General features: G+C 42.4%; 2 protein-coding genes across 2 annotated transcripts in view; both read right to left on the reverse strand.

Annotated features, from left to right (window-relative positions):
* The window catches only part of prkcg (protein kinase C, gamma), a 43,324-nt gene extending 28,378 nt beyond the window's left edge, over window positions 1-14,946 (reverse strand). Inside the window, exon 1 of the mRNA XM_037980169.1 lies at window positions 14,813-14,946. The gene's annotated coding sequence lies outside the window, so the exon portion shown is untranslated. The remainder of the gene's footprint in view (window positions 1-14,812) is intronic.
* Window positions 9,640-25,274, reverse strand: part of LOC108235494 (glutamate receptor ionotropic, NMDA 2D) — a 63,539-nt gene continuing 47,904 nt past the window's right edge. The window contains exons 13-16 of the mRNA XM_017415528.3: window positions 25,050-25,119; window positions 24,840-24,957; window positions 19,163-19,398; window positions 9,640-18,446 (exon numbers count right to left, since the gene is read on the reverse strand). Of these exons, the coding sequence (XP_017271017.1) occupies window positions 15,249-18,446; window positions 19,163-19,398; window positions 24,840-24,957; window positions 25,050-25,119 (3,622 nt within the window). The 3' untranslated portion in view covers window positions 9,640-15,248. The remainder of the gene's footprint in view (window positions 18,447-19,162; window positions 19,399-24,839; window positions 24,958-25,049; window positions 25,120-25,274) is intronic.

Below are 25,274 nucleotides of genomic sequence, written 5' to 3' on the forward strand. Positions count from 1 at the left end.
GTAATCATCAAAATTAAACGAAATAAACATTTGAAATATATGAGTTTGTATGTAATGTATGAATATAATATACAAGTTTCACTTTTTAAATGGAATTACTGAAATCAATCTACTTTTTCATGATATTCTAATTTTATGACCAGCACCTGTACACTGTGTATCAGTGTGTTTTCACATGCCTACTTTCCAGTGTTGGACCAGAAAAGTGAGTGACCTACTGGCGTTCAGCCAACCATTACCAAAAATAAGCAGTGTGCACAATCCGTGTATGGTTCGTCCCTTGGTTTTTTCGTTCCAAAATAAAATTGCAAAAACAAAACAAGCATGTGTTTTTTTTTTTTTTTTTTTTCATTTTTAAAACGAAATTAGAAAAACAGCAATTGCAAAAATAAAAAAGGGGTACTTTTTTTTTTTTTACTCCAATAGTTAAAGCAAAGACAAGCTTTTATTTTGTTGTTAATTCAACGGGACCTTATGGCGGAACCGGAGATGAAGACCTGAACTCCCGGCACAGAACTTGTTCAGTTACCAGTAGGTGGCGGTAATGTACTAATTTAAGTACTGACTTGGAATATTAAAGAAATCTTGTTGACGGTAAGATTGTCAGCTCTCAATGAAATGTGTCGATTCCCTCTAAATAAGACAAACGGATCCATTTTTAAACTGGTAGATTCTGAAGTGCTGACTGAAAAAGTTCTTCTTCTTCTTGTGGATTTTAATGGCGGTTGGCAAGAAACTGAAGGTGTGCATTACCGCCACCTACTGGTAACTGAAAAAGTTATGTGCCGGGAGTTCAGGTCTTCATTTCCGGTTCCACCATAAGGTCCTGTTGAATTAACAACAAAATAAAAGCTCGTCTTTGGTTTAACCATTGCAGTAAAAAAAAAACAACACAAAACGTACACCTTTTTTTATTTTTGCAATTGCTGTTTTTCTAACTTCATTTTAAAAAACAAAAAAACACATGCTTGTTTTGTTTTTGCAATTTTATTTTGAAACGCACGCTGCAGAAATTTCCAAATCCAGTCTGTATGATTAAAAACACAGCAACAAGAGACATCAGAAAAACGAGGATAGATGAATGACTACAACGCACTTCAAACTAAAATGTCTCTCAATAATTTCCCACCAACAGCATCCAATCTTTTTCTCTCTCTCTCTCTCTCTGTTTACAGATGGCTATCTTATTATTTCTGGCCATGGCCTAATGAAACAGAAAATTCTCTGCTGATAGAATCTTTTTTTTTTCTTTTAATGGGGGGGGGGCAATCAGCACTTTACCAATTACATGCATCTATTATGGCCTAACGAGCACCCACTCGTATCGAGAAGCAGCCTCAACCTGGCAGGCTGGCTTTCTTCTCCACCGAAACGAAGGTAAACTGACTTGCTTAACTGTTGTTTTTGGAATCGGGGGAGAAGTGGTGTCTGTAGTAATCATATCTGCCTATTAAATTTGTCTGCTCAAAACCGAATTGGCTCTGTTTGTCAGTATTGGTTTTCTGTCGGGGAGCGCTCCTATTTGTTTTGTTAATGAAAAGCGGTCCGGTGTGTTTTTGGAAGAGATCAACAAACCTCCATGCCAGTCAGATGAGACATTTGGCAGGCGATTAGGGTCTGTCAACATGGCCTACAAACTCTCGATGCTCAAGCAAATAAGGCCGCCCGCCGTGTTTATTTTACCGCTGACCTGCCTCGCTCCGAGCAACAACAAAACGGACTTGAAATGAAAAGCTAGATGAATTTTTATGCTGTGACTAAAATGTAAAAGTATATCTTAATCCTTTACATGACCAGTTACAAAACACAAACATGTCCGGTTATAATATCTGCCTATTGAAGTTATAAAAACCTTCTAATGAAGTAAAAGATAAAACTGAATGGTCAGTGTCCCAAAAGAACCCTTCATGACCCAATGAGTTAAACTTGAATGTGTGCGTTTCTTTGAATAAACAGGTCCAGAAAAGGGTCTGAATTGACAGCGGATCCAATTTTGGCACAACACCGCCTCAGCAAAACTGTTTATGACTGTTTATGGAAATTGTGACTTTTTACCTCACGAAAAGGGCATCCACTTGTTGGGTAACATGTTCACTCTTCTATTTAAATGAACACGAGGGGGAAGTTTGTATTTTCAGTGCAATCATTCGTGCTTGTGTGTGTGTGTGTGGTGGGGAAGAACGGCAATAACATCTTAATGTTACAGCAGAAGTGGCACTTTGTAGAAAATCAACAAAGCTTTGATAAGAAATTTTTTTTCTAAGAAATTTTGATCATTTTCAAATCTACTGAGTAGTTTTTGTCCCTGAATATAAGCAATTTTGAAGCATAAACAACTTTTCTTATTGCCCGCCACCATGAAAGGCGAGCAATCATGTAATTGGCTTTATGTGTGTGTGTGTGTGTGTGTGTGTTTGTGTGAGGTCTCATCAACATGTGGACAGATTTGAACAAAACTCATCACTGAATGTTCATCTGCAACCGATTACCTTTTGGAGTTAACATGATTCAAGATGGCTGCCAAATCCTGACTCAGGTATATCTGTGGCTACTAATGTACTTTAGTAGCCACAAATATGGCTAAACATCAGCCATTTTGACTGATGCTAAGCTGAAATTTGGTGTGGTAGTAGCTGAGAGGCATCCCCAACACATACTCCGAGCAGGACCAGATCACACGAGATCTTTTGGAGTTGATGTTGTTGTTCAGGACGACAATCTTCTGTAAACAACTACTGGTAACAAAGGTTAAGCAGTCACTTGATGACCCAAGCTCGAATATTTCTTATCGCGACTCTCCTACGTTCTAAATCAACAAGATTTAACGATGATTTTTCAGTTCTTTCATTATTCTCTCAGATTCTTTGCTCATGATCTGCTGTTCAGCAGTGAAAAGATAGCATGACCAACTAGTTACAAAAAACAGCTGATGAATTATTTATATAAGAACATTGATTTTTGCCACGATGAACTCATTATTGACAGCTGTTTATTTATTGCGTATGTTCAAATAGTTATATATGTGTATTTATAAATAAAACATTAGTCTGACCGTGTCTCCGCTCTGTGAGAACTCAGTTTATGGCCAAGACAAAACACTATGTACCAACATCAGTACCACAGACATGCAAACTGCAACATATTACTATTCAGAGAGAGCAAATTTTACTAAAGAGGAACTCAAACCTTGAGTTGCCGGCTGGCAGAGCCTTTTTTTTTCCTGCTGCAGGGAGGAAGAGAAGGTTGTGAACAAATTGTGCTCGAGGGGAAGGATGAAAGCGAAGGGGCAGGGGATTCAGGATAACAGGGGCGATTGGATAATGAGGCGCGAGGAGAACAAGGTAAAGTCTGAGAATATCTTAATCTCCATCCCAGTTTTCTAGGATGAATTCCCTCCGGGGCAGGTGGTGGCATTAGACACACACACACACACAGACACACACCACAAGACAAACAATTTGTCATGAACAAGCACTGTGTCCTAGATGTCGTGGTAATGACGATTTATACCTGATAGATTTACACTGGAAGAAACAAACTTTCTGTTTGTTTACTGGCTCCACTTTTCATTCTGACAACCAGGCTTTTAGGATTCATTTTGGTGCACAGAAATATCAACTAGTGTACATAATTTACCTCTGTAACTCTTAAATGATCATTAAATTCATGCGTTATTTAGGTTTACAAGCAGAAAAGCCAAACATTGCCTCCTTCTGCTCTGTCTTTGAAGTAAATCAATCATCTCAGAATAATAAGTACTTTCGAGGACAACTCTTTAGATCTTGGGAAATCCTGCTAGCTTTTTAATGAATGAAAAAAATGGAAATTGAGATAACATAAACATTCTTGATCTTATTTCTTGTTCATTTTGAAGAAATACATGACATCTGCTTTCTCTGAACTCCCTAACAGGCTGTCAGTCACAGCGGAGCAGGACACTTTTTATGGGCCTCAAAGAACAAATTCAAATTAAACGTAAATTTGAAATGAATATGTGAACGTACGGTTGCTGTTATTGTTTTTCTTTCAGCTGCTCCCTTCTGTAGGGGCTGCCAGAGCGAGCGAACTTGCATGAAAGAGTTGGGGGTTTTCGTGTTTTTGATTCTGTTTGGGTTTATTGTTTGTTTTATTTTATTGTGTTATTTAGTTACCTTTACGCTTAGTCTTGTCTTTGTTCAGTTTTTGTTTCTTGTCTTTGCGTTCCTGTCATCATTCACTTCTCCTCAGTTTATCTCGTTTTCCTGCCACGCCCATCTACACCTGGTCCTAGTTGTAATCACTCACCTGTGCCCAATTCCACTAATTATCCTCTGCTTTAAAACCTGGTCATTTCCTCCATTTACTGGCTGGTTCATTGTCGCTTTTAAGTGTCTAGGTCCCATGTCTTGTCTAAGCTACGTTAAGCCTTGGCTTTTTGTTACTGTTTGATTTTGCTGCCTTGTCAGCTTTTTGTTTTCGTTCTTTTATTTTAAAAATAAATTGTTGTTATTTTCCTTGGAACTACGATGAGTCTGTGCATTGGGTTCGCCGCTCTCCCCACCCAACCTGGCAACTTGCAAGAAAGATTTGGCGATTGTTTTACACCAGATGCCCTCCCTGACACAACCTGGGCTCCAACCTGCAGCAGCAAGCTAAAAACTACAGGAAACAACAAAAACCAAAAAACTAGGTTCCGGTTCTCTGTCTAGTTCTATATGTTGATGGGTGGTTCCCAAAAGGGTTGGATTGGGACCCCATTTATCGTCATGAAAGTGTGGGGTTTTGAGACAATCTTGAAAATTTAAGAATCACGAATCTAGACCAGTTTGAATTTAGGCACATTGCTCTATAACTGCTCCAACACACTTGATCTGAATCAGTGGGTGATTAACAGGCTTCTGCAGAACATGAAGAGGTGATTTAACCACTGAATCAGGTGTGTTGGAGCAGGGAAACAAGGAAAACATGCAGGATGGTGGCCCTCGAGGACCAGGATTGCCCACCCCTGCTCTATACTGTATGAGATACTGAGTACAGTAAGGGGAATTAATTTGGCCCTAAAAACAATATTTGTGTTGCTGTTGTAACTCCAACAACATACGCTGACACAGAAGCACAAGCAAAAAAAGTATTTGCACACAAACTGTGTCTGTTTTTCACACACAAACAAATGTTGCGATATCAGCTGTGGGTCAGTCGGCTCAGCTTTCACTGGTTGCAGCTCAGTGTGGCGCATGTGAAAATGAAGGAAACAAGAGATTGGCTACAGAGCTGGGGGGGGGGAGACAAGATGAAAGGATGCTTCAGAGATCAAGCTGATGAGTTGTAGAAGCCTACAGCTCTGCTCATACAGTATGATAAAAAGGAAGAGCCGCCCTTCCCACGTGCTGCGTGCGAGAGAGTGAAGTGTCAATATAAACTAGCATAGACTTTAGACGGAAAAATGAGACGTGAAGATTATTTATTTTTCTGTTTATCCCCACGAGCCACCGTTCAGAGGATGAGAAAGACCCGAATGCAGGACCAGGAAGCAAAGGGGAAGCAGGCTGTGGAAACCAAAGGGAGTGTTTTAATAAAGAAAATTCAAACTAAGGGTGCTGCAGAAGCAAGGGGCTCAAAACTGGACAGAATAAGAGCTGGTTGACAGGAGAGCAGGACAGACCAAGAAAGTAACCAGAATCTGGCAAGGAACAACAGAAAACCTGGAACTATTTATACAGAGGGAGCGATTACTGGAAACAGAGCAGTTGACATGATTAAATGATCAAGATTTTCTGAGGGGGGTGCTAAAACGAGACAAGAACAGGAAACAGTCCTACTGAGCATTTTGGGTTCGAAAAGGTGTCTAAATGACATTAAAATTGTCAGTAAGACTTTGGTTGGATTTGGTCTTAAAGTGAAAGTTTAGACGACACCTAAAACTAGATCTGGACATTAAATAAACGTCCACGTTTGGTTGAGATTATCAGGAGTAAAAACTAACAGTGCGGAGGATCGAACTCATAATGTCTGCCTCGTGGGGCCTCTTTTGCATCCTACTTAAGTAAGCTCCCACATAAACATCAAGACACTTTCACCTTCTAAAATCAGTATGCAGCACATTTCAAGTCCTAATTTGAAATTCATTCTGAAGGCTTGATTTTTTTTTTTATGTTCCCTTTTTATACCAGTTCAGTTCTGTCTTTTACAGGAAAGATAACAAAGGTATCTTGTTAACAGCTTACTTCTTGTTAGATTTTTTTTATGGCATGTTTGAAAGGATGTATTATTTTATGTTTTCCTTTACTGTCTATATCACCTCATGTTTCCCACTACCGCCCCCATTTTTAAGCTCTTGATTGCACAAAATGATTGTTTTTGTTTTTTTTTGCTGACATGTTTAAAGCCTAACATTGGTAATTCAAAAAGTGAATGAAAAAAAAGACTTTCTGATAGCATCGATTAGTTCCCAGCGTTAAACCCCTGGGTGGTTCTTTCTGGCATGACGACCTGACTTCAACTGTGTTTCTTACAGGTTCTCAGTTTTTATTAAGTGAAGTTATAATAGGAAACTGTCTGAACCTCACAAAATGTGACAGCATTCGGAGAATGTGTTACGAAAGATTCTCAGCTACTACCACATCAAATTTTAGCTCAATATCTGTAAAATTGATCTGTAAAAGTTACATCAATTTTTATGTTGGCTAACGTTGATTAGCTGCGGTCGGCATCTTTAACCGAAGCCAAAAGTGAATCAGTTATAAATGTGCATTCAATGAAAACGTTTGGAGTTTCATTAAAAGAAGAGATATATTTCGCTAACAAAGAGACAAGGTTGATGCCGACAGTTAGTGCCAAAGTTTAGAATGATGCTCAGCCACTACCACAGCAAACTTTAGCTCACTGCTTGTAAAATCCGTTGAGTTGTAGCCATTTCTGTGTTTGCTAAGATTGCTTCGTCGCAGTAGCCATCTTGAATGGGTTACCTCCAAAAGGTAATCAGTTGTAGATGTACATCAGCTGATTAACTTTGTGTGAGTTTCATTCAGATTGTTCTGTTGATTTATGAAATATTTTTCTAACGCTGCAGGCAGGCAAACACACACACGCACACACAAAAATACACATAAACCCAAGGACCATGACAATCAATACTGAGTGTGAAGCTGTTTCATAAACATAGTTGCATCATGTGTATTTGACAGAATGGCAGTAAGATTGTAAAACTGAGGAGAATACAGTGGAAAAAAATATTTTAAAAACAGTAGAAAGCAATATCTGCTTTGAGGATAAAGTGATTGTAGGAAAAAACAAATATCAGAGAAAACCGGAGTCAAAAAAATAAATAAAACGACAAAGTCAGTCAAAAGGAAAAATAATTGAAAAAATATCAGAACTGAAAAGACGAAGGGCACCTGTTTTTTTTTTTTTGCAAGATTACGAAGAAAGATGTGAAGGGGCGCGAGACCACTGCGCTGCACGGCACGAGCCAACGCGTCAGGACAGAAAGACGAAGATGGAAGGAGAGCGAGAGTGCGTTAAGCCCTGCGCTGCAGACGTGCGTTACAAATCCCCAGGGAGCCGGTGGCAGATCAGCACAGGATCAATGTGCTGCACCTGAGCAGGGACGCAGCACTCATTCCTACTCCCACACATCCTCCGTGAGAGTGCGTGTGTATTAATGTCCGAGCACGTGAAACGACTGAGGACTGGGAGGTCCTGAAGCAGGGAGGAAAGCTGCATGGGTGGAATGAAGCCCTGATGACACTTTCTCTACTCCTTCAAGTGAAAATGCCTGCCGTAAAATAGGCCTGTTGGGTTAAAACGCTCACCAACAGGCCGGTCCAGAACATTCGCGGTTCCCAAGCACGAGATGAAAGTGACCAGCATGCAGTAAGATGCAAGTGATAGACGTCCCTCGTGTGAGATAAAGGATCTGTTTATTTCCTGCACCCTCCCATCATAACCATTAGAGAGAAAAGCATAACACTGACCTGAGATCAGTGCTTGGGGAGCCCATGATCCAACTGCCTGTAACTCAATCTTATTAGAGCGTTAAGTCATTACTGCATGTACACACAGAGGCCCCACAATGCAATTAGCCATTAGCCCATCACACTAACAAAGCATGGCTAATTAGTAGATCTCAGGCGCAAAGGGAGCAGAACAAAACATATTTAAGACCCCCATCAACACCCTCGCTTATAATCAAGTGTCAGGTGTTTATTAGATGTCTGTTTGTACTTGAGCGAGTTGTTTTTATGGATAAAATTTAAACGCAGGGAACCACGTGAGATAAAATAAACACAATGTCCTGCCGTACAAATATCCTATAAGATAAATGTAAATATTTAGATTTGTCAAAACATTTTTTGGTTAGCAAATCTTCTATACGCTTCAGCCACTAAAGCAATAGTTTAGATCATTTTTAATTGGGTTCTGAAGAAAGGTTATGACTAAATGATATCTTACCTCTTTGAACGGCCTCAGTTTGGGGAAATAAAGTTTAATTCGGAACAGGTTGATAAGCTAACAGTTAGCCAGGGCAGGACCATGACCAGAGTACAGAAAGGTAGTGATTTTCAAATATTTCAAGTCTAATTAAAATGAGTAAATCTTTTTTTTTTTAATACTAACACCTGGTAGTGACATGCTAAGTTGTTTCCTAACAGTGCATTTCCAGTCGGGGTGTTTTTTTGACTCATAACCTACATCCCCCACCCCACCAAATGAAGAAAAAGAAAAAAGAAAAACAGAGTCTCTTTGCATCATTGTCGTTTATACTGACAGGAAAGCACAAAGTATGATCTTGGGTGAGCTCAGCTTTACTGTCAGGTTACCTTTCCACGCTGATCCACTGGATCGGTGAAAATGTGGCAGCAGCACACATCTCTCTACCTGAAGCCTCTGTTTTATCAGAGGATTTTTCTGCTGCAGGCCTTGGGGTGAGTAAACTAACCAACAAGTCATCATCCCAATCATATAGATACAATCATGTTTTTAAGCAAAAACATGAAACAGGCAAGAGTCCTACACAATAAAGTGGTAGTTGAGATTAAAACTTGTACGGAATCTGCTTTTAGACAGCTTGTTGTTTTGCTGACACCTTTTGAGCAATATTAATTAGACCTACATGACTAAAGGATGCTTTTGCAGGGTGGGTGGGTGGACAGAGCGATTTATAACAGGTAAGATATTAATTGTTCCTAAGCTTTCCACAGAACCCCACTTCAAAAAGACCTGAACTGTTGCTTTAAGCTGTTGGAGTGGCTCTGACTTGTTCACCTCTGGTGAGAGTTGAGACAGAGTGTTAGCTATGTTGGTCTCTCTAACGGCAAAAGAAGTGGATTAGGCTTGGTCCACTCCGGGAAGATCAAAGCACAAGTCTGACAAGAACTGAGAAACCTCTGAGAAATTTGTGCTAGCAAGCATGCAGAAACACACCCACACACGCGCGCACACACACACACCATCCAAAGACCAAAGAAACTACTCTTTGAGCTCTCCATCATTTTTTAAAGAGTTCTGACTGAGCTTGCATAGAGAATGCCGTCCTGAGGTAAAAAAAAAAAAAAAAGACACGTTCAGACATGCACACCTCACAGCACAATAATCGCAAGGTCTCATATTCGTAACTGCGTGTGACAAAACAAATTGGAATGAGACACAGCACCACCGCCGTTCATTAGAGAGAATCATATTTTATGAAGCAATTCTCAGGAAGTAAGTGCAGCACTGACCCTCCAGCCCCACCCCAGACAGACAATGTCAAATAAACTAACACATTTAAATTAGGGCATAGACCAGACCAGTCTGGGCTAGGAGCAACATCACCCTACTAGCAACTCGCCTTAGCAACCCGTAAGTAGGCCTGTAGTGTTGGCGAGGTTACTAGAGCAGAGCTGGGCCTTGCACAATGGTGAGAACACACTCTGGTTTCTGTGGGCATATGTGTCCTGTCACTGCAGTAGAGTAAGCTTTTCATGGTGCAACATGCAGACCCCGGACCTGACAAGTGCTATGTGTGACACTCCTGTATTTCCTTGATATAAATCATGGCCAATGTCAGCCAATGAGGACCCTGTTTAAATTCTGGAGCACCACACATATCGGTTACCAGGTCATGGGCCGTTTGAGAGTGGGGGTGGGGGGATGGGGGAGATTCTTGAGGCTGCGTTACGATCGCTTGCAAAGTCTCGCACTAGATTCGCCCGGAGCACGCTGTTCTAGACTGGACCGGACTATTCAGTGCATGCCTCTTGACCAAAGAGAAAATTTAATAAATCAAAGCCGATCACAACAAAGATGTAAATTAAAGCAGGGGCAAGCCAGCAAAGTAAAACAAATTGAACTTGACTTCTCTAAACAGAAAGTGATGCATGAGAAGAGGCAGGACGGCGCAGGAGAAGACGAATAACAAACACAGAAGACGGACGGCTCAAAACAAGCAGGATATTCATTGTGAATGCTTTCAGCTCCCTCAGGTGGACTAAATTTTACACCAAGGACATTTTTAATAACTTAGAGTAGCTATCGAATGAGTGCGCCTTTGCAAAGCTTGCGTGGGACAACAGGACTTCCCGAGACGTTGATTTGAATTGCAGCTGAGCGAGTGTTAAAGGAGGATGAGGATCATTGCCTGGGTGATTGTTTGTTAAATATGCATGCACGGCAAATGTGTGAGTGCATGCATTTTTCAGAAATTGCAGGAGATGAAAAACAAGCAAAGGAGAGCATTGCAAACTCATGCTGCGGCGTAGCGTTGATTGGAATGCATGCTGTACATCATCTCCCCGCTCAGCATCAAACACTTCAATTTATTATTGAAAATGTGCAAGCACTGACAAAGTTTCAGCTTGTTTCTGGGGATAAAAAAAAGGCTTTGGAAATAACATGCAAAGCAGCTTAAACTGATCACTTTAAGATTAGTCGACATGAAGACTCTAAGACATTCAATGTCAAACCAGTCCAGTCTAGAGTTGCACTGGTAGCAGACACGTTGCCACCATACTGCTCCTTAGCTCTTTACCAAAATGTTGTTGTTGTTTATTGTTTTATTTTTTTTTTGTAATATTCCACTTTGCATTTATCAAGTTCAGCACAGAGAGCAGATATTTGACCAGGGATTCAGAGAAAGTGAAGGACATTATGCTATATTACCCAGCAGGCACCAGGTGATGGCGGTGCAGAGGACACCATGGCAACGCCATTCAAAATGCCATGACAACACCATAGCAACTGTGGCCCCACTTGCTCGCTGGTGGTGTGGTACAGCCCAGACTTGCTACAGTGGTGTGGTCGTCAGATGCACACTTCAGTCACATCAGTAATAGTAACATTGTTCAGTAATTATTTTATCAACCAGTGAATTGATCATCATCATCATCATCATCATCATCATCAACAATCAGTCAAAAGGAGCAAGAACACAGTATCTACTGGTCTCTGTTTTTTGCTAAGTGAGAGACAGACAGAGATGAGCTGATTTATAAAAAAAAAAAAAGAAAAAAAAAAGAAGCGATCAAAGGGAAATAAGTTAGGGTCAATGAGTGGCTTCATTAACAAAAAAGATGTGACCGCTGTGCGATAGAAGTTTAAACAAAGAGGGCTGTCGATGGGACAGAGCTTGGTCGTGAAAACCAAGAGGAAAAAAGCCGAGAAAAAGAGCAGAAAAAACAACAGAGTTTGTGTGGGAAAAAAACGTACTGATAAGTAACAGGAGAAAAGGTGAAAATGTGATGTTAGGTAGTTCTAGAGGAGTGATGGACTGATAGCCGTAGTAGATACAGATGAATAAAGAGTTTTGACTTTTACTTGTCTTTTTTGTCACAGGCACTAATGTCTTCACAGTCATATAGGAGGAATCAAAATTCAAAAATGATTTCCGAGTCTAGAATCGCTACAAAGCTAAAACATTTAAAACTATTTCATCTAACACTTCCTCCAAATATACCAAACTTAACTAATATATATATATATACCTGTATGTATATATATGTATATATTTATTTGTACATATATATTTCTTTATAGATAAATAATAGAATTCAAATGATGATTGAATACAATAAAATATCTCAGTTAAATCACAGTATAACATGGTACATTCTCAAAAACATAGTATATTTCAATATATTCTTTTTTTCCTCAGCGTAAAATAAATAAACAAAACAAAATAAGCCAGAGGGTTTTTAAAGAGTCAGTTCTGTTCATGCAGTCACAGACTTAAGTATTAGTGCCTTAAAAGAAATCAATAATGCTCAATGACACACCAGGTTTAAGCCCTGTTAATTGGTTGAAAATAACTGTGTTGAGTTACACAGGAAACAGTCGGACTGTTGCCGTGGTTTCCACTGCTGGGGTGCAGAGTAGAGTGCGCTTGCTATCTCACCGAAAAAAGGGTGGCTGTCCTGGTTCCCAAGCAAATGCTATGACTGACCTACACAGCCCTTCCGCCACACAAATCTTGGCAATTTCATTCCGCTAAACATGCAATGAGTCTGGGACGTTCCGAAGGGAGATGGGGGGGAAAAACAGCAAAAGCATTTCTCTAAAAAACACGTCGTTTTAAAAATAGCCCCACAGAGACATACGGGAAAAAAAAAAAGCAATCCATGTGCAGATAAAAGGTACAGTCTGACCTCAAGAAGGGCAAAAGAGTGAAAAAAGGGGACGTGAAAAGGTCGACTAAGCCTCCGATCTGTGACGACATGCGCAAACACAATGCACAGCCCCTCGCGTAGCAGGTCAACCCCTCCCCACCCCAACCCCCGTTCCTTCGAGCCTTTATAAACAGCATTCAAAAAAAAAAAAAAAAAAAAAAGCTACAAAATAAGTAGGTGTTCTTTTGCTACATCAGGTCAACGCTACATTCAACTACGATAGACAAATGGCTGGGCTGTGGCTGGTCTTAGCGTGAGACATGAAGTGGATATGTTCAATTTTATGAGAATAGTGTTTGCACTGCAACATGTGCACAGCTAAACAGTAGAATGGCTTTTGGCACAGAAGGTACAACGCTACATATCACTACTCAGTCTTGAACATGTAGCATTTTTTCAAATTTATTACCTAGAGCCAAAAGTTGTAGATTCGATCCATTTATTAACATCCACATCTGACCAAATTAGCTTAAAAATTTTCTGTTAGCAAAAACAGTAACTGAGGATATCAAACATCTGACCCTGATTCAAAACAGCAAGTCTAATTTTAAATCGAAAGAAAAGCAACTACAATGATGTGCCACTGCATCCCTGTCACATTGAAGGTGGGAATATTGCTCAAAGTCAGTCATCCAATAATCTCAGTAATAGGAATTATCGCTGACTGCATTCACTGAAGGTTTCAGCTACTCTATGTGCACCTCAAAACATTCACAGTATGTCATTCTGTCTTATTTGCCAGAAAAGGAAAAAGACAAAGCAAGATGATCGGTTTGGCGCACGTGTCTTAGTTGGTTTTTTTTCTTCTTTTCTTTTTACTCTTCGAACCTTGGTTACAGTGAAATTTATCGTTTACAACAGCAACATTAGTTACCACGCGAAGAGCCGTGTCAGCAAAATATGTTACCTTGAGATTGTGCATTTACAACTGTGGCACACATGACTGGAAAAATACAATGAGGAATTGTGCTTCACATAATCCATCATCCACAAATTCAGCCAAGACACATAATAGTGGCAACGCAGAAATGCATCCTAAGAGAGCTTTAAAATGCACTGCTCCTGGTTTGAAAACCCCCTAGCTCCTTGGAATAAATCCTGACTGAACACTTTCATAGAAGTAATTAAGTTCATAGCTGCACACTCCTTCAAATCAGTTGTGTTTCTGCAAATAAATTGAACACAAGATCCCTGCACAACTGTCTCAAAAGCTTATTTGAATATTATGCAGCCATCTAGTGCCAATTACAGATATTGCACTAATCATCCCCTGGATCCACTTACACGAGGGTGAAATTATGCGCTGTTCACACGTCAAGACAAAAGATGATTTTTTTTTTTTTTTTTATCACAAGAATTACTTGAAAACCAATCTAGTGTAAAAGCTCAAGAGTGGAAATTTGGCACTGCTATTAAATCATTCCCACTTCCAACACTAGCCACATCCAGCCTCCTATTAAAACACTAACACAGTCAGAGAAACATTTTGACAGAATAAAAAGAGGGATGGGGAGAGAAGTCTGAATAAAAACGAAACGTAAAGACAGACATATAAAGAAATTTTGCTACATGTCTTTTTTGTTCTTATTGTTGTTCTTCTTTTAAGTTTTTTTTTCTTTTTTTTCTTTTTTTCTTTAGATTCTTTGAAACTTGGTAAGATTTTCCAGTTGGACCAGAGGTGACATGACAAGCTCCAACAGGGCAGAGGAAAAATAGGTTCCTGTTCAGTGTAACTGGTTAAAATGTCTTTTAGTAAAACGTGACATCATATCAGATGGTCCTGGGGTAGAGCTAGATGGGTCTGATGGTGTCATGAGGCCAAAGGGCAAATAAATAGCACTGTGCTCACTGTCCATTGAATGGTGATCAGGCAGACAGTGCATGAGAGAGAGGTGACTGCATTGCTTTTTCTTAAAAAAGGGAAGAAGAGGAAGTAGTCTCTCCAACACCAAGAAGCAGTCCACTAGTCCGGTTCAAAAGCCAACAGCCAATGAGGACAATGAGCCAGACTCTACTGACCAAACACTGGCATCTTTTGAAAAAAAGGTGGGTCTCTCCTCATCCCACAGAGGTGTGTTTTCAAAGCCAGAGGGAGGGAGACGTTTTGAGCATATTGTGTGTGTGTGTGTGCGGCTGTGTGTGTATCTGTGTGTGCAGGTATGTGCGTGTGCAAACGTGACATCATTACTCACAGGTTGGAGACTACCGTTATCCACAGTTGTGACTCGGGGAGGGGAGGAGAACCGAAGATGACATCACAAAGCTCAATTCTGAGCATAGGAGAAGTTCCGGGGCTGCTGTCTCCGGTGATGCAGCCTCACGTTCGCTCTCATCGTCATGGGAACCATCCAGACGGATGTAGCTCACCCTGGTGTGGCATCTCACTGTCGCCCTCATAAGAACACGTACAAGAGAGCGGGTGGCAGTAGTGTTGCTCTCACCGAGAGTAGTGTTAGCAATAGAACTACTCTCCGTATTAGTTCCTGTAGTGATGGATGCTAACTGATTACCTATGGTCACCAAGGAAGCCATATCTCTGCTGTCATCCCTGGCTCCGGCTGCCATGGTACCATGGTTTTCAGTAGCATTGGTGCTCGCTCCCACGTCTCCCTCTCTCCTCTCCCCCTGTCATACCTCACTCTCCAGGCTGGAGAAGTGGGCTGACCCTCGACGTGAGCACAGGCTCTTGGCTTTGAGTGGCAGGTGGGGAGAGTAGAACCTCCGTGGCTGTGGCACAGAGCGCAGTCTCTGATACTGGAGTTTGGCACTGGCTGTAGCCTGAGCCTGGCCTGCCATCCCCACCCCGGCAGGTGGTGAGACAGAGGCTGAAGAGGGAGGAGGTGGGATGGGCATCGGGAGGGATGTGGGAGACATGGATGGCTGCTGTGGTGGTGAAGGTGAAGGTTGTGTTTGATGGTCTGTAGGCTGTGTGTTGAGGCTGAGGTTAGACTGGCTGCCTGATTTGGCTTGATTGGAATCGGGTTTGGGAGGCAAAGGTTTTGGACGTGAGCCCCCGCTGAAGCTTTGGCAGTGGGGGAGAAGCTCTTCTTGGCTACGGGAAAGGGCTGAGGCTCTTCTCTTGGAGTGGGAAGCGTGTGAGCGGCTGTGGGAGTGTGGGTAAGGATGTGGTTGGGGGTAAAGGCTACAAGAACACACAGTTGCTCGTCCTGCTTCCTCCGCTCTTTCCCTGCTCCGTCCTTTCCTCCTCCCTCCACCACTCTTCCACTTTTTCTCTCCCTTCACAGGAATTTTGTCCATAGACCAGTATCGTCTAGGTGGGGGGAAAGCTGTTGGAGGTGGGGGCCACTGGGACCCCAGCCCTCCACTCCCTCCCCCAGATGCCCAACCAACGCCATGTCCTGATCCCCAAAAATCAGCACCAATCCATCCCTCTGCACGAGTTCCAAGTAAAGAATCATCTCGACTGTTGATGCTGCCTCCCTTCTCTCTCGATGGGTAGGTACCAAAGAACCAACCTCCCCCCCCAATGCCCCCTATCCCAGTGCCGTTCCCGCCTGCACCTTCTTCCCAGTATCTTTCAAAACGACCAAACTCCCCCGAAGAGCCCTCATCTGAGTAGCTGTCATCTACCCTGGCCCTGTCCCTCTCTGACTCAGACACAGCCCCCCTACCCATCCTCCTTCCCCTATCCTCCACCCGCTCCCTCACTCTATCCCTCTCTTCCTCTTCCTCGTCATCGTCGTCATCGTCATCTGAGTCCCATTCATGGAAGGACAGCCCTTCTCTTGTCTGTGCTTTTTCCTTTTCATAACGCATCAACAGAGGACGGCGCTCTCCCACTCTACCACTGTCTTCTCGATCCATCCCTCCACTTTTTCGTCGCTTAGAGGACGGAAGGAGTGGGTGGAGAGACATTGGAGGAGCATTTGAGTCACCTCCTCTCCCATTTCTCCAAAATTTGACAGATGCAGGGAACTTATTGGGGTTGGAGTAGCGTTTACTGGGGGTGCGATGTCTGGAATGAGAGTGTGAGGATTTGGGCCGCCTGTCCCTGCTTCTTCCACTGTCTTCCTCATCCCTGTCATTGTCCTCTTCTGCCCCTTCTCTCCTGCCTCTTTCCCTGTCTCCCTCCCATGAATCTCGCCCCTTCTCGCCAAATGTGCTCCCATACTGAGCAGAAAAAGAAGAGTAGTCTTGCAGTCCTCCATCCCTCTCTACCTCTGCCTCTCCTTCCCTCTCAGGTTCTACATCTCCGTCCTCTGGCTCAGACCGTTTCCCCCCAGTCGATTTCTTCCTTTTCTTTGTTTTCAGCGCTTTCTTCTTCTTCTTTTTCACCTTTCTGCGCTTCCTTTCTCTCTCACGCTCTCTTTCTCTTTCCTCTCTCTTTTTCCTCTTTTTGTTTTTTTTCTTTTTCTTCTTCTCTTTCTCCTTTTCTTTCCTCCTCTTCTTTTCCCTCTTTTGCCTCTCAGCGTCTCCACCTGTTCCGCTCCTCTCTCTTTCACTCCAGCTTGCCCACCACTCTTGGAGCTGAGACAGTTGGCTGCCCCCTCTTTCCCTTCCCCGTTCTCTTTCTCTGTCACCCCAGGATGTGCGTGGTTTCCTGGGGGGTATTGGTGGTGGCAAGCGGCCATGACTGAGGGAACGAGGCCGGATGATTGAGCATTCTCTCTCTCTTCCTCTCCCTAGGAGAAGGCTCGACTCTTCTGTTAGCTCTTCATCATCGTCGTCATCCTCCTCATCAAGCCCCCCAGTCCTATCTCGTGTGCTCCTGGAGGAGCTGTACGAATAGGTGGGAGAGGTGGAGCGAGAAGATGAGGCAGATGAGGACGTGGATGTTGACGAGGAGGTTGACGTAGAGGACGATGATGTATAGTGCAAAGATGCAGAGGGAGAAGGAGGGGTGTATGAGGGACTGAGGGGAACTGGTATAGGAAGTGAGAGTGGAGGAGAAAGGGGTCGTGCCCTCCTCGCCCCTCCTTCCCTCACACCATCTCTTGCTCCTCCCCTCCGCCCCAGAGGCAGAATGTTTTCATACAGTGGCCCCCCAGGCTCTTTGGGCTTCTTGGGCCTTCGCTTTCTCCAGAAGGATGAGGGGAGAGGGGGAGAGGGGTGTGGCAGCGGAGGTGTAGGAGGCAAAGGGGCCTGACTCTTAGGAGGCAGTCTGGGAGTGCCCAGAGGTTTAACAGGCCCTTTCCCCTGACCTCCACTGGCACCTCCCACCACCTTCTTCCCCACCCCGTGGTCCATGCCCTTCTCTGTGTAGAAGGCCACACTAGCTGGAGGGGGTTGAGGGTGGCCCCTCGGTATAGTCTTGGGGGTCTGGGACCCTGCCTGCTGCTCCATGCAGGACCCCAGACCCTCAGGATCAATGGGACCATAGTATCTCTTATAGCCATCGAGTCCCCCACCTCCTCCAGCAGTTGAAGCCCAATTCGGTGGAACCTTCTGGGCAAACGGTCCCATGTCAGTGATGGCCCCTCTTACAGCTATGGGGTTGGTGGCTGTAACAGACTTAGGTAGCCTCCAGCGATCCACAACAGCCAGCCTGCGGTCTGGCCGGGGCAAGAAAGTGGAGCAAGGGAGGGGCGCACCAGCGATGGGGGTGTTGGAAGAGCCCAGTCCAGTTCCAGAGTGCACCACAGTGGGAGGAGAGCCTGGTAGAGGAGTTTTGTAAACAGGCTGCGGTTGCTGCTGTTGTGGCTGTTGCTGCTGTTGCGCCATGGCGATGGCTGGGTTGGTCACAGTTGTCGAGACCACATGTGGCTGGGATGGGATGGTAACCATTGCTGTGTGGTGGTGTGAAGGCAAAGATTTCGGGCCACCTGGTGCCGTTTCATCCTCAAAGCTGCAGCAGCTATACATGCCCTACAGGAAAGAGACAGCAAACCAAAAGTTGTTGTTTTACAAAATAGATGCTTCAAAAAGCAACACAGGTGTCAAAAATCTGTCATCTGAGACTAAAATAATATAAATGTATTCTATATTTTATAATGCAAATCACATAACATATAGTATGTGAGGAAAGCCATTATGGTGCAGATGCAATAAAAAACAGGGTGGGTAAGAATGAAATGAGAAATAAACAATGAATCCAAATATCATTTAGTTTCTATAATACATGCTGCATTGCCATTTTCAGATAATTTTCACTTATTAGTGCAGTTGTGCATTGTGTAACAAGTAAAACTGCATACAGAAGTGAATAAATTACAGTGGTGGAAAAATATAAACAATCACTGTTGCTGTTCTTCACACGTATATGGTGTGGGTTGTTTCAGGCAAAAATCACGGTCAAAGGAACAAGATACACAACATGCTTGATGAGGTGAATTTCAATTACTTTACAAAATAATCAAATGGTACATGACCTCACACTTTCCAACACTCATATCTTTTAATAAATGATAGTATAGAAAAGCACCCATCCGAATCCATGTGATGATGAAATGTTGCTAGGTGTGACAAGCAACGATGAAAAGCACAACATTATGGTCTTTTTCAGAATGTCAGGAAAAGAGCAAGGCATTTAGTGTGCTAGTGTAAAAATACATACATTACACACTAAGACAAAAAACACTTACCCTGCTGATTGCCAAGAGGAAGTCCAATTTGCCTGAACTTGTAGCCATGCAGTGTCGCAATTTCCAGTAGACTAAATGTTCCCAGGCAAACACCAGCAGACTGAGGCCCATAGCCACCAGCAGCATGTAGAACACCCCAGCCATGTTGTCAATGTCCAGTTTACTGCTCATCACCTCAATTTTGTCATTATGGCAGATCCCTGACAGCCAGAGGCGCTCCAGCATCTCAATCTCATCTGAGGAGGAAAACAAAACAAAAAAAAAAAGGGTGCGGGGTGAGGATAAAGTACACGATGCAAACTATGACAGAAAAAGACAGGACATAAAAAATGTGGAAAGGGATCATGTTGACTATGGGGAAAAAGGGTGGAGAGGTTTGGAGTTATTTCAGGGTTGTTTAGATAAAAAGCTAATAATAAACACTGAAGTGCAGCTACACTGTCTTCCTTGCTGCTTGCCCATTATTCAAGGTGACTTCTCTTGGTCACAGGTCAGTAATATAAAGCACTGTTTGAAGTAACAAAGAGACAGAAGACTGAGGAAGAAAGGGATAAAGAGTCTAAAACAATGAAGCAGCACTAAGAAGTAAAATGGCATTGACAACCTAATCTAAACATTGTAACCAAGAGTAAATGAGCAGAGGGGGAGAAAGTGAGACAAGAAGCCACAGTGATGGTTGGAAGGGTGAAACAAGCATGGACACGAAGGGGGAGAGGTAATGAGAGAGAGTTGGGACAGAGGAAGAATGCCTTGGCATTCTTCCTCTGTCCACAGAGGCGTCGGGGGAAATGAGAGGGACAAAGAACGTTAGAGGCTGCTGAAAGACGGGGAACATAGATGGAGGATGAGAGGCTGAAATTGTGCTATTATGACAAAGAGAGCAACACTTCTCGGCGTGAAAAGGATGAGTAAAGGGAGAAGGGGAGGTGAAAGAAAACTGATAGGTAAGAGACAGAAAGAGGAGATCATAATCATTTAATTGTACTGGATGGATGGTCAGAATCTCCATCCAGCTGGTAAGCTATAGGGGATTCAAGGCTCCCATCTTTTAAGCTACCCGGAACAAGACAAGGCTGCCTACAACTCTACCTCTTTATTTATAATTTTACTGCCATAAGGAATCTTGGCTTCCTTGATAAACCTGCGATTGCCTGTAGGGGTTGCTGGTGTAACCATAGTGACAGACAGTCATAAGATGCTGCATATGATTCGTGTTGGAATTAAACAGCCATATTCTCCAACAGAACTCATAATGAGAGCTTTGTTACACTAACAACAATGGGAGCATGAGGTGCAGTGCAATAATGAGGTGAAGGTTGACTTTACTGCATGTTACAGCCTCTTAACTATATCACATCAAATGGCTGGAGAGGGGTTTAAAAGCTGACAAGTCACAAATCTACTTGCAACACCACACCTCACTGTAAAAAAAAAAAAAAAAAAAAGAAAACCAAAAGGTTTTGCCTTTGTATTTCAGCTACCATTAGCCTGGTTTGTGAGGCTTAGTTGAAGCCGATTCAGTCGTCTGTGTGATCTGGCTAATGTGTCTCTCGTAGAACATCATTAGCCAATCAGCCGTGGCCTCCAGCTACAGCAACAGATGGACACAGTGCTACTACAGCCCACTGGTAAACTCAGGTAACAACTGACTGCCTCGAGTTCACCAATATACAAGACACCTGATTATGTTTTGAAATATGGAAGCAAAGTCAGTAGGAAACAACTTTAATTACAAGTTGTAACTTGGACGTGTTGTGCGTGGTCTTCCACTGTAATTGGATTCATGGCATGTGTGGCTGTTTAGTTGAGTTGGACCCAAACTCTTAAATTCAGAATGCTCAAATCCAAGCCCACACATGGACTCACTACTTTTCTGTATTTTCTTAACCAATCTCGGCTAAATGCATTTATCTAAAACTAGATTTAGACGTCTACAAAACCACTAAGAGAACGCTTAAAACTGGCAGCCTGCCATGCTGGTACGTCCTTAATCAATTACCAAGCAGGAAAATGAAGATGCAGCGCCTGCTAGAACCAGCTTACTGTCGGCCACAATTTAGTTGTTTTTTCTTTTTCTCCTTTTGTTGAAGCAAGAATGCTGTTCTAGATATGATTTATAGGTGTATACGTTCTTCTAACAGTTGTAAAATGCATGTTTATTTAGGTTAAGAGATGTTGTTATATTCTGTTAAATGATAGACAAATATTGGCCCAAAAATTAAACAATTGATTTGCCCTGATTTCTAAAGATCAGCATCTGTACCTCAATCCAAAACTTTCCCTTTTAGGACTACTGTTGTTTGATTTTGGTGTTTTGTATTAAATAGGAGGATTATTTATTTTGTACCACTCTCTGTTAATGTTATATACGTTCTACTGTGTTAAAAGTTGGGGAAATGCACATAAAACAAATACATACTCAATGTTTAAACTTTAAATATGCTGTTAGAACAATGAATGCATAAATATAAATCTCTTCATATGCTCCAGATCTTTAAAATTTGCATATAATGTGCACTTAAAACCAGCAGAAATTATTTTATATGTTGTGAACAATATATATATATATATTTTTTAAATTCATTCAAACTATTTCCAAATTAGGAAGAGGTTGTTATTTGTAATTAATGTCCAGTGTGAACCAGTAATATGTTCTTCAGTTCTGGGAGTGAAACTATGGAAAGGTCTTAGCAGTGGATTAAAAGCTAATACATTCGTACTGGATTTTAAAAGAATAAAATTCTCAGCTAATTATGAGTTAGAATGCTAATTAGCTAATAAATGGAAATTGTGAGGATTGTACGGATTCTGCCCGTTTTTCTTTCTGCCTTGTGGAATATCTGCGTGACTATTTAGATTCCAGGGTACAAGGTTTGCATTTTCAACTTAAGAGCAAAGGCCTGTTGGTGAGAATTCATCGGTGACATTGACCTTCAGTCGTGTGTCCTGATGAGAGAAACACACCTGGGGCCGCAGTGAACAGTTTGGATAAACAGGTAGCCTCATGTCTGTCCTCTACTTCACAAATCTTAACCTGTTTTTTTTTTGTTTTTTTTTTCCTGAGCCAGAAGTCTCATCTCCTGGGTCGGCTGCCATTTGACTCTCAGTGATTCATCTTTTAAATCTGACACTCTCCTCACTGTGTAACCCCCATACCCCCCCCCTTAACGTTTGCGATGGCAGTCGTTTCTACCTCTCAGTCACAGCCAACTCGGGCCTGCCAAATCTGACAGGTGTGTCAAATCCACTCTCCACTTATGTTGTTTCTGGCAGGCCAGGTCAGGTGGAGCTGGCAGCGCTGTAAACGCAAGGCTGGCGTGCTCCACAGAGACGTTCGGTAAAGGACACTGCCTGTGTGTGGGTGTGTGTGTGTGTGTGCGCATGTATGCATATGTAAATGTCCGAGCGCCGCTGAGCATGTTTGCATTCTCGAGTATGCCAGATGTGGTCTGATGCCACACACATCCAGGGACACCGAGCCTCACAGTTGTTGAGCAGTAAACCATGACCCGTACAATGCCATGCTTTTATCTCAACATGACAAACCTCTCTGCATTCACTGCAAGATTTCATAAAAAAAAAAAAAATAAAATAAAAATCCTGCTGGCCAAGAGCTTAAACCACAGCTTCTCGCATTTTAATATCTACTCACTGAATAATATATTCTAGGAATCAAAGTCATGATAAAAAAAAAAATAGGAGTGAATTTGATAAGAAGTGAAAAGGAAATCTCGCTACTCAGCTCTTTTGCTTTAATCGGGAAACAAGATGTAGAGAGATCAATGCAGCATCTCTTAAAGCTGTGGTGTGAATCCTCAGAGGCAGCAACCAGGAGAACAATACACTGACGGGGTTTAGAAGTGCTCCCCTATCCTCTGATGCAGTCGTAAAATTATACAACGCAACACAGCATGCAACAATAATGATGTAACACCGTGACACAACCCAAGGTGCAATGCCTCGGATTTTGTGCCGCCATGTGATTTTTTTTGAGTTGCAGCCTTTAAGGCCACAATGGATACAAGAAACTAATCTTCTTCCTTAGTAATCCACTCTAATAATGCTTTAAAAAAAAAAATCACAGCGTTCAACGCAAAAATGCAACACAGTATGCACAGCTGATGTTCAAGATTTATACTACAAAGAACTGAAGCATGGAGAGGGTGATTTTCCAAGACTTAGAAGAAAAAACAATCCCAGCATGTCAGAGCTGCTGGGCCCTCTGGTTTTCTTTCACACACATAAACACACATTTTTTTTTTTTTCCAGGTCCAGCTTTTCAGCTCCAGATGCCAGTCTTATTTATTAGATCTTGGCACCAAATTGGCATTACCAATGAGTAAGCAGCTAACGTGTCGGCATGCCAGAAACAGCTAAAGGGCTTTGTCCGCCACGCCATAAGCAAAGCTGATTTAAAGCATGAGCAGAAGCCAAACAAGCTCGGTCCAATTGAGACAATAAACGCTTGTGGCAGACTGTGTAAAATGACAATCAGGCATTTGTGTACTGACAACTACTGCTAAAAGCAGATTCCCTCAGTCACACAAGGAACCTTCTCCTCTTAGACACAAGTAAACAGTGCACCGATAATGCTCTTATAGCTATCAATTATTAATTTTTTACAGTACGTTTTCTGGATCCCCTTTCTACCTTTGTGCCCTCTTCCTATGGTGCATTTCCAGGCATTTCTTTTCAGTTTGTTTTTTTTCCTCTTGCGTATTCTCAGTGCTTTTGTCAGTCGCGGCTAATCTGTATTTGTGTAAATCTGTCAGTGCATAAGATGTGACTTTTTACAACTCTGACTCGCTCAAATAAATCCTCCCCCACCCCTTTTTGTCTTTTATGATTCCAAGCAGAAAATTAAAGGCCTAGTTTTTCTTTAAGGAATGCATATCCCCCAACGACTTTTATGTCAGAGATTTAAACAAAGATCCTCTTATGATGAGAAATGAGTTGTAGCTGTTTTAGTCAAACCTTCAAAATAACATTAAACACAATTTAATGCAATATTGTGAGATGTCACTTCATCTTGCATGATCTATTAATGCTTGGAGTATTTGATGTGAATGACTGTCAGCTACTACCACCTCAAACTGTAGCTCCATATCTATAAAACTCATTTTTGAGTTAGTTGTAGCAGCCATCTTGAACTGGGTTGCCTCCAAAAACTGACCGGTTTTAATGAGTCCGTTCTGAGAGTTTCATTAAAATCCATTCAGTGGTTCATGAGATGTTTTGCTAACGCCCCAGACAAACAAACACACAGACAAAAAGGTTATCACCTTTGCCTTGAGCAGCGAGTGATAAAAAACAAACAAAGATTACCTCACTAACGAACAAAAGAAAAAAAAGATATTCTTCTTGTTCTTGTCTTCTGGTCAATAAAGAGACCCACAGACCTCTTGAAAAAAGTCCCATCAGCCCTCTCCAACACGTCATTATTCCCTCTGTGACAATCAAAACACCTTTCAGCCTTCACATGTCCTATATTCCCCCCCCATCCACTTCTCAGCATCCTCTCATTCATCTACCCCCTGTGTCCTTCCTCTGACCCCCCCCCCTTCAGCCCTCATGCCATGCCGTCGCTCGTTTCCCCAACCTTATAGTTTGACCCGTGGCTCTTTCCCTCGCCCCGTCCACCGCATTAATTATTTGCATCCTTCTCTATAGTTCTCACCATCTCCCACCAGCTGCAGCAGAGCCAGGTCAAGAGGACGTTTCCAGCGTGAGTTTTTGTGCAAGGCGATACCGTAGCCTGTGGTGGCAAAAACCTTCCCCGAGCCTATGGTCATCACCTTGGAGAAAGGACAAATTTGCAGATAATTAAAAGCTAACCGTCGGGCAAATAGGCGATCCAAAAACGTGCGCGCTGGGTGTCAGTCCTCACCTTACAGCCTTCGTCCTTCCTGGCCATATAGTTCAACACCGCAGCATCGTAAATAAAGGCATCCAGCTTCCTGTGAAGGGGTAAAGGTAGAATTCATTCATCATTTAATGGACGAGAGACAGCACAAGGATGGGGAGACACCGGCTAAGGCAAAGGGGGGGGGGGGTATATAAAGGTACATCTCCACAATGTACCTGGGAAGACAGCTGGGTGCAAAGGAAAAAA

The sequence above is a fragment of the Kryptolebias marmoratus genome, linkage group LG16 (genome assembly GCF_001649575.2).
Source record: "Kryptolebias marmoratus isolate JLee-2015 linkage group LG16, ASM164957v2, whole genome shotgun sequence".
In the NCBI taxonomy this organism is placed as follows: Eukaryota; Metazoa; Chordata; class Actinopteri; order Cyprinodontiformes; family Rivulidae; genus Kryptolebias; species Kryptolebias marmoratus.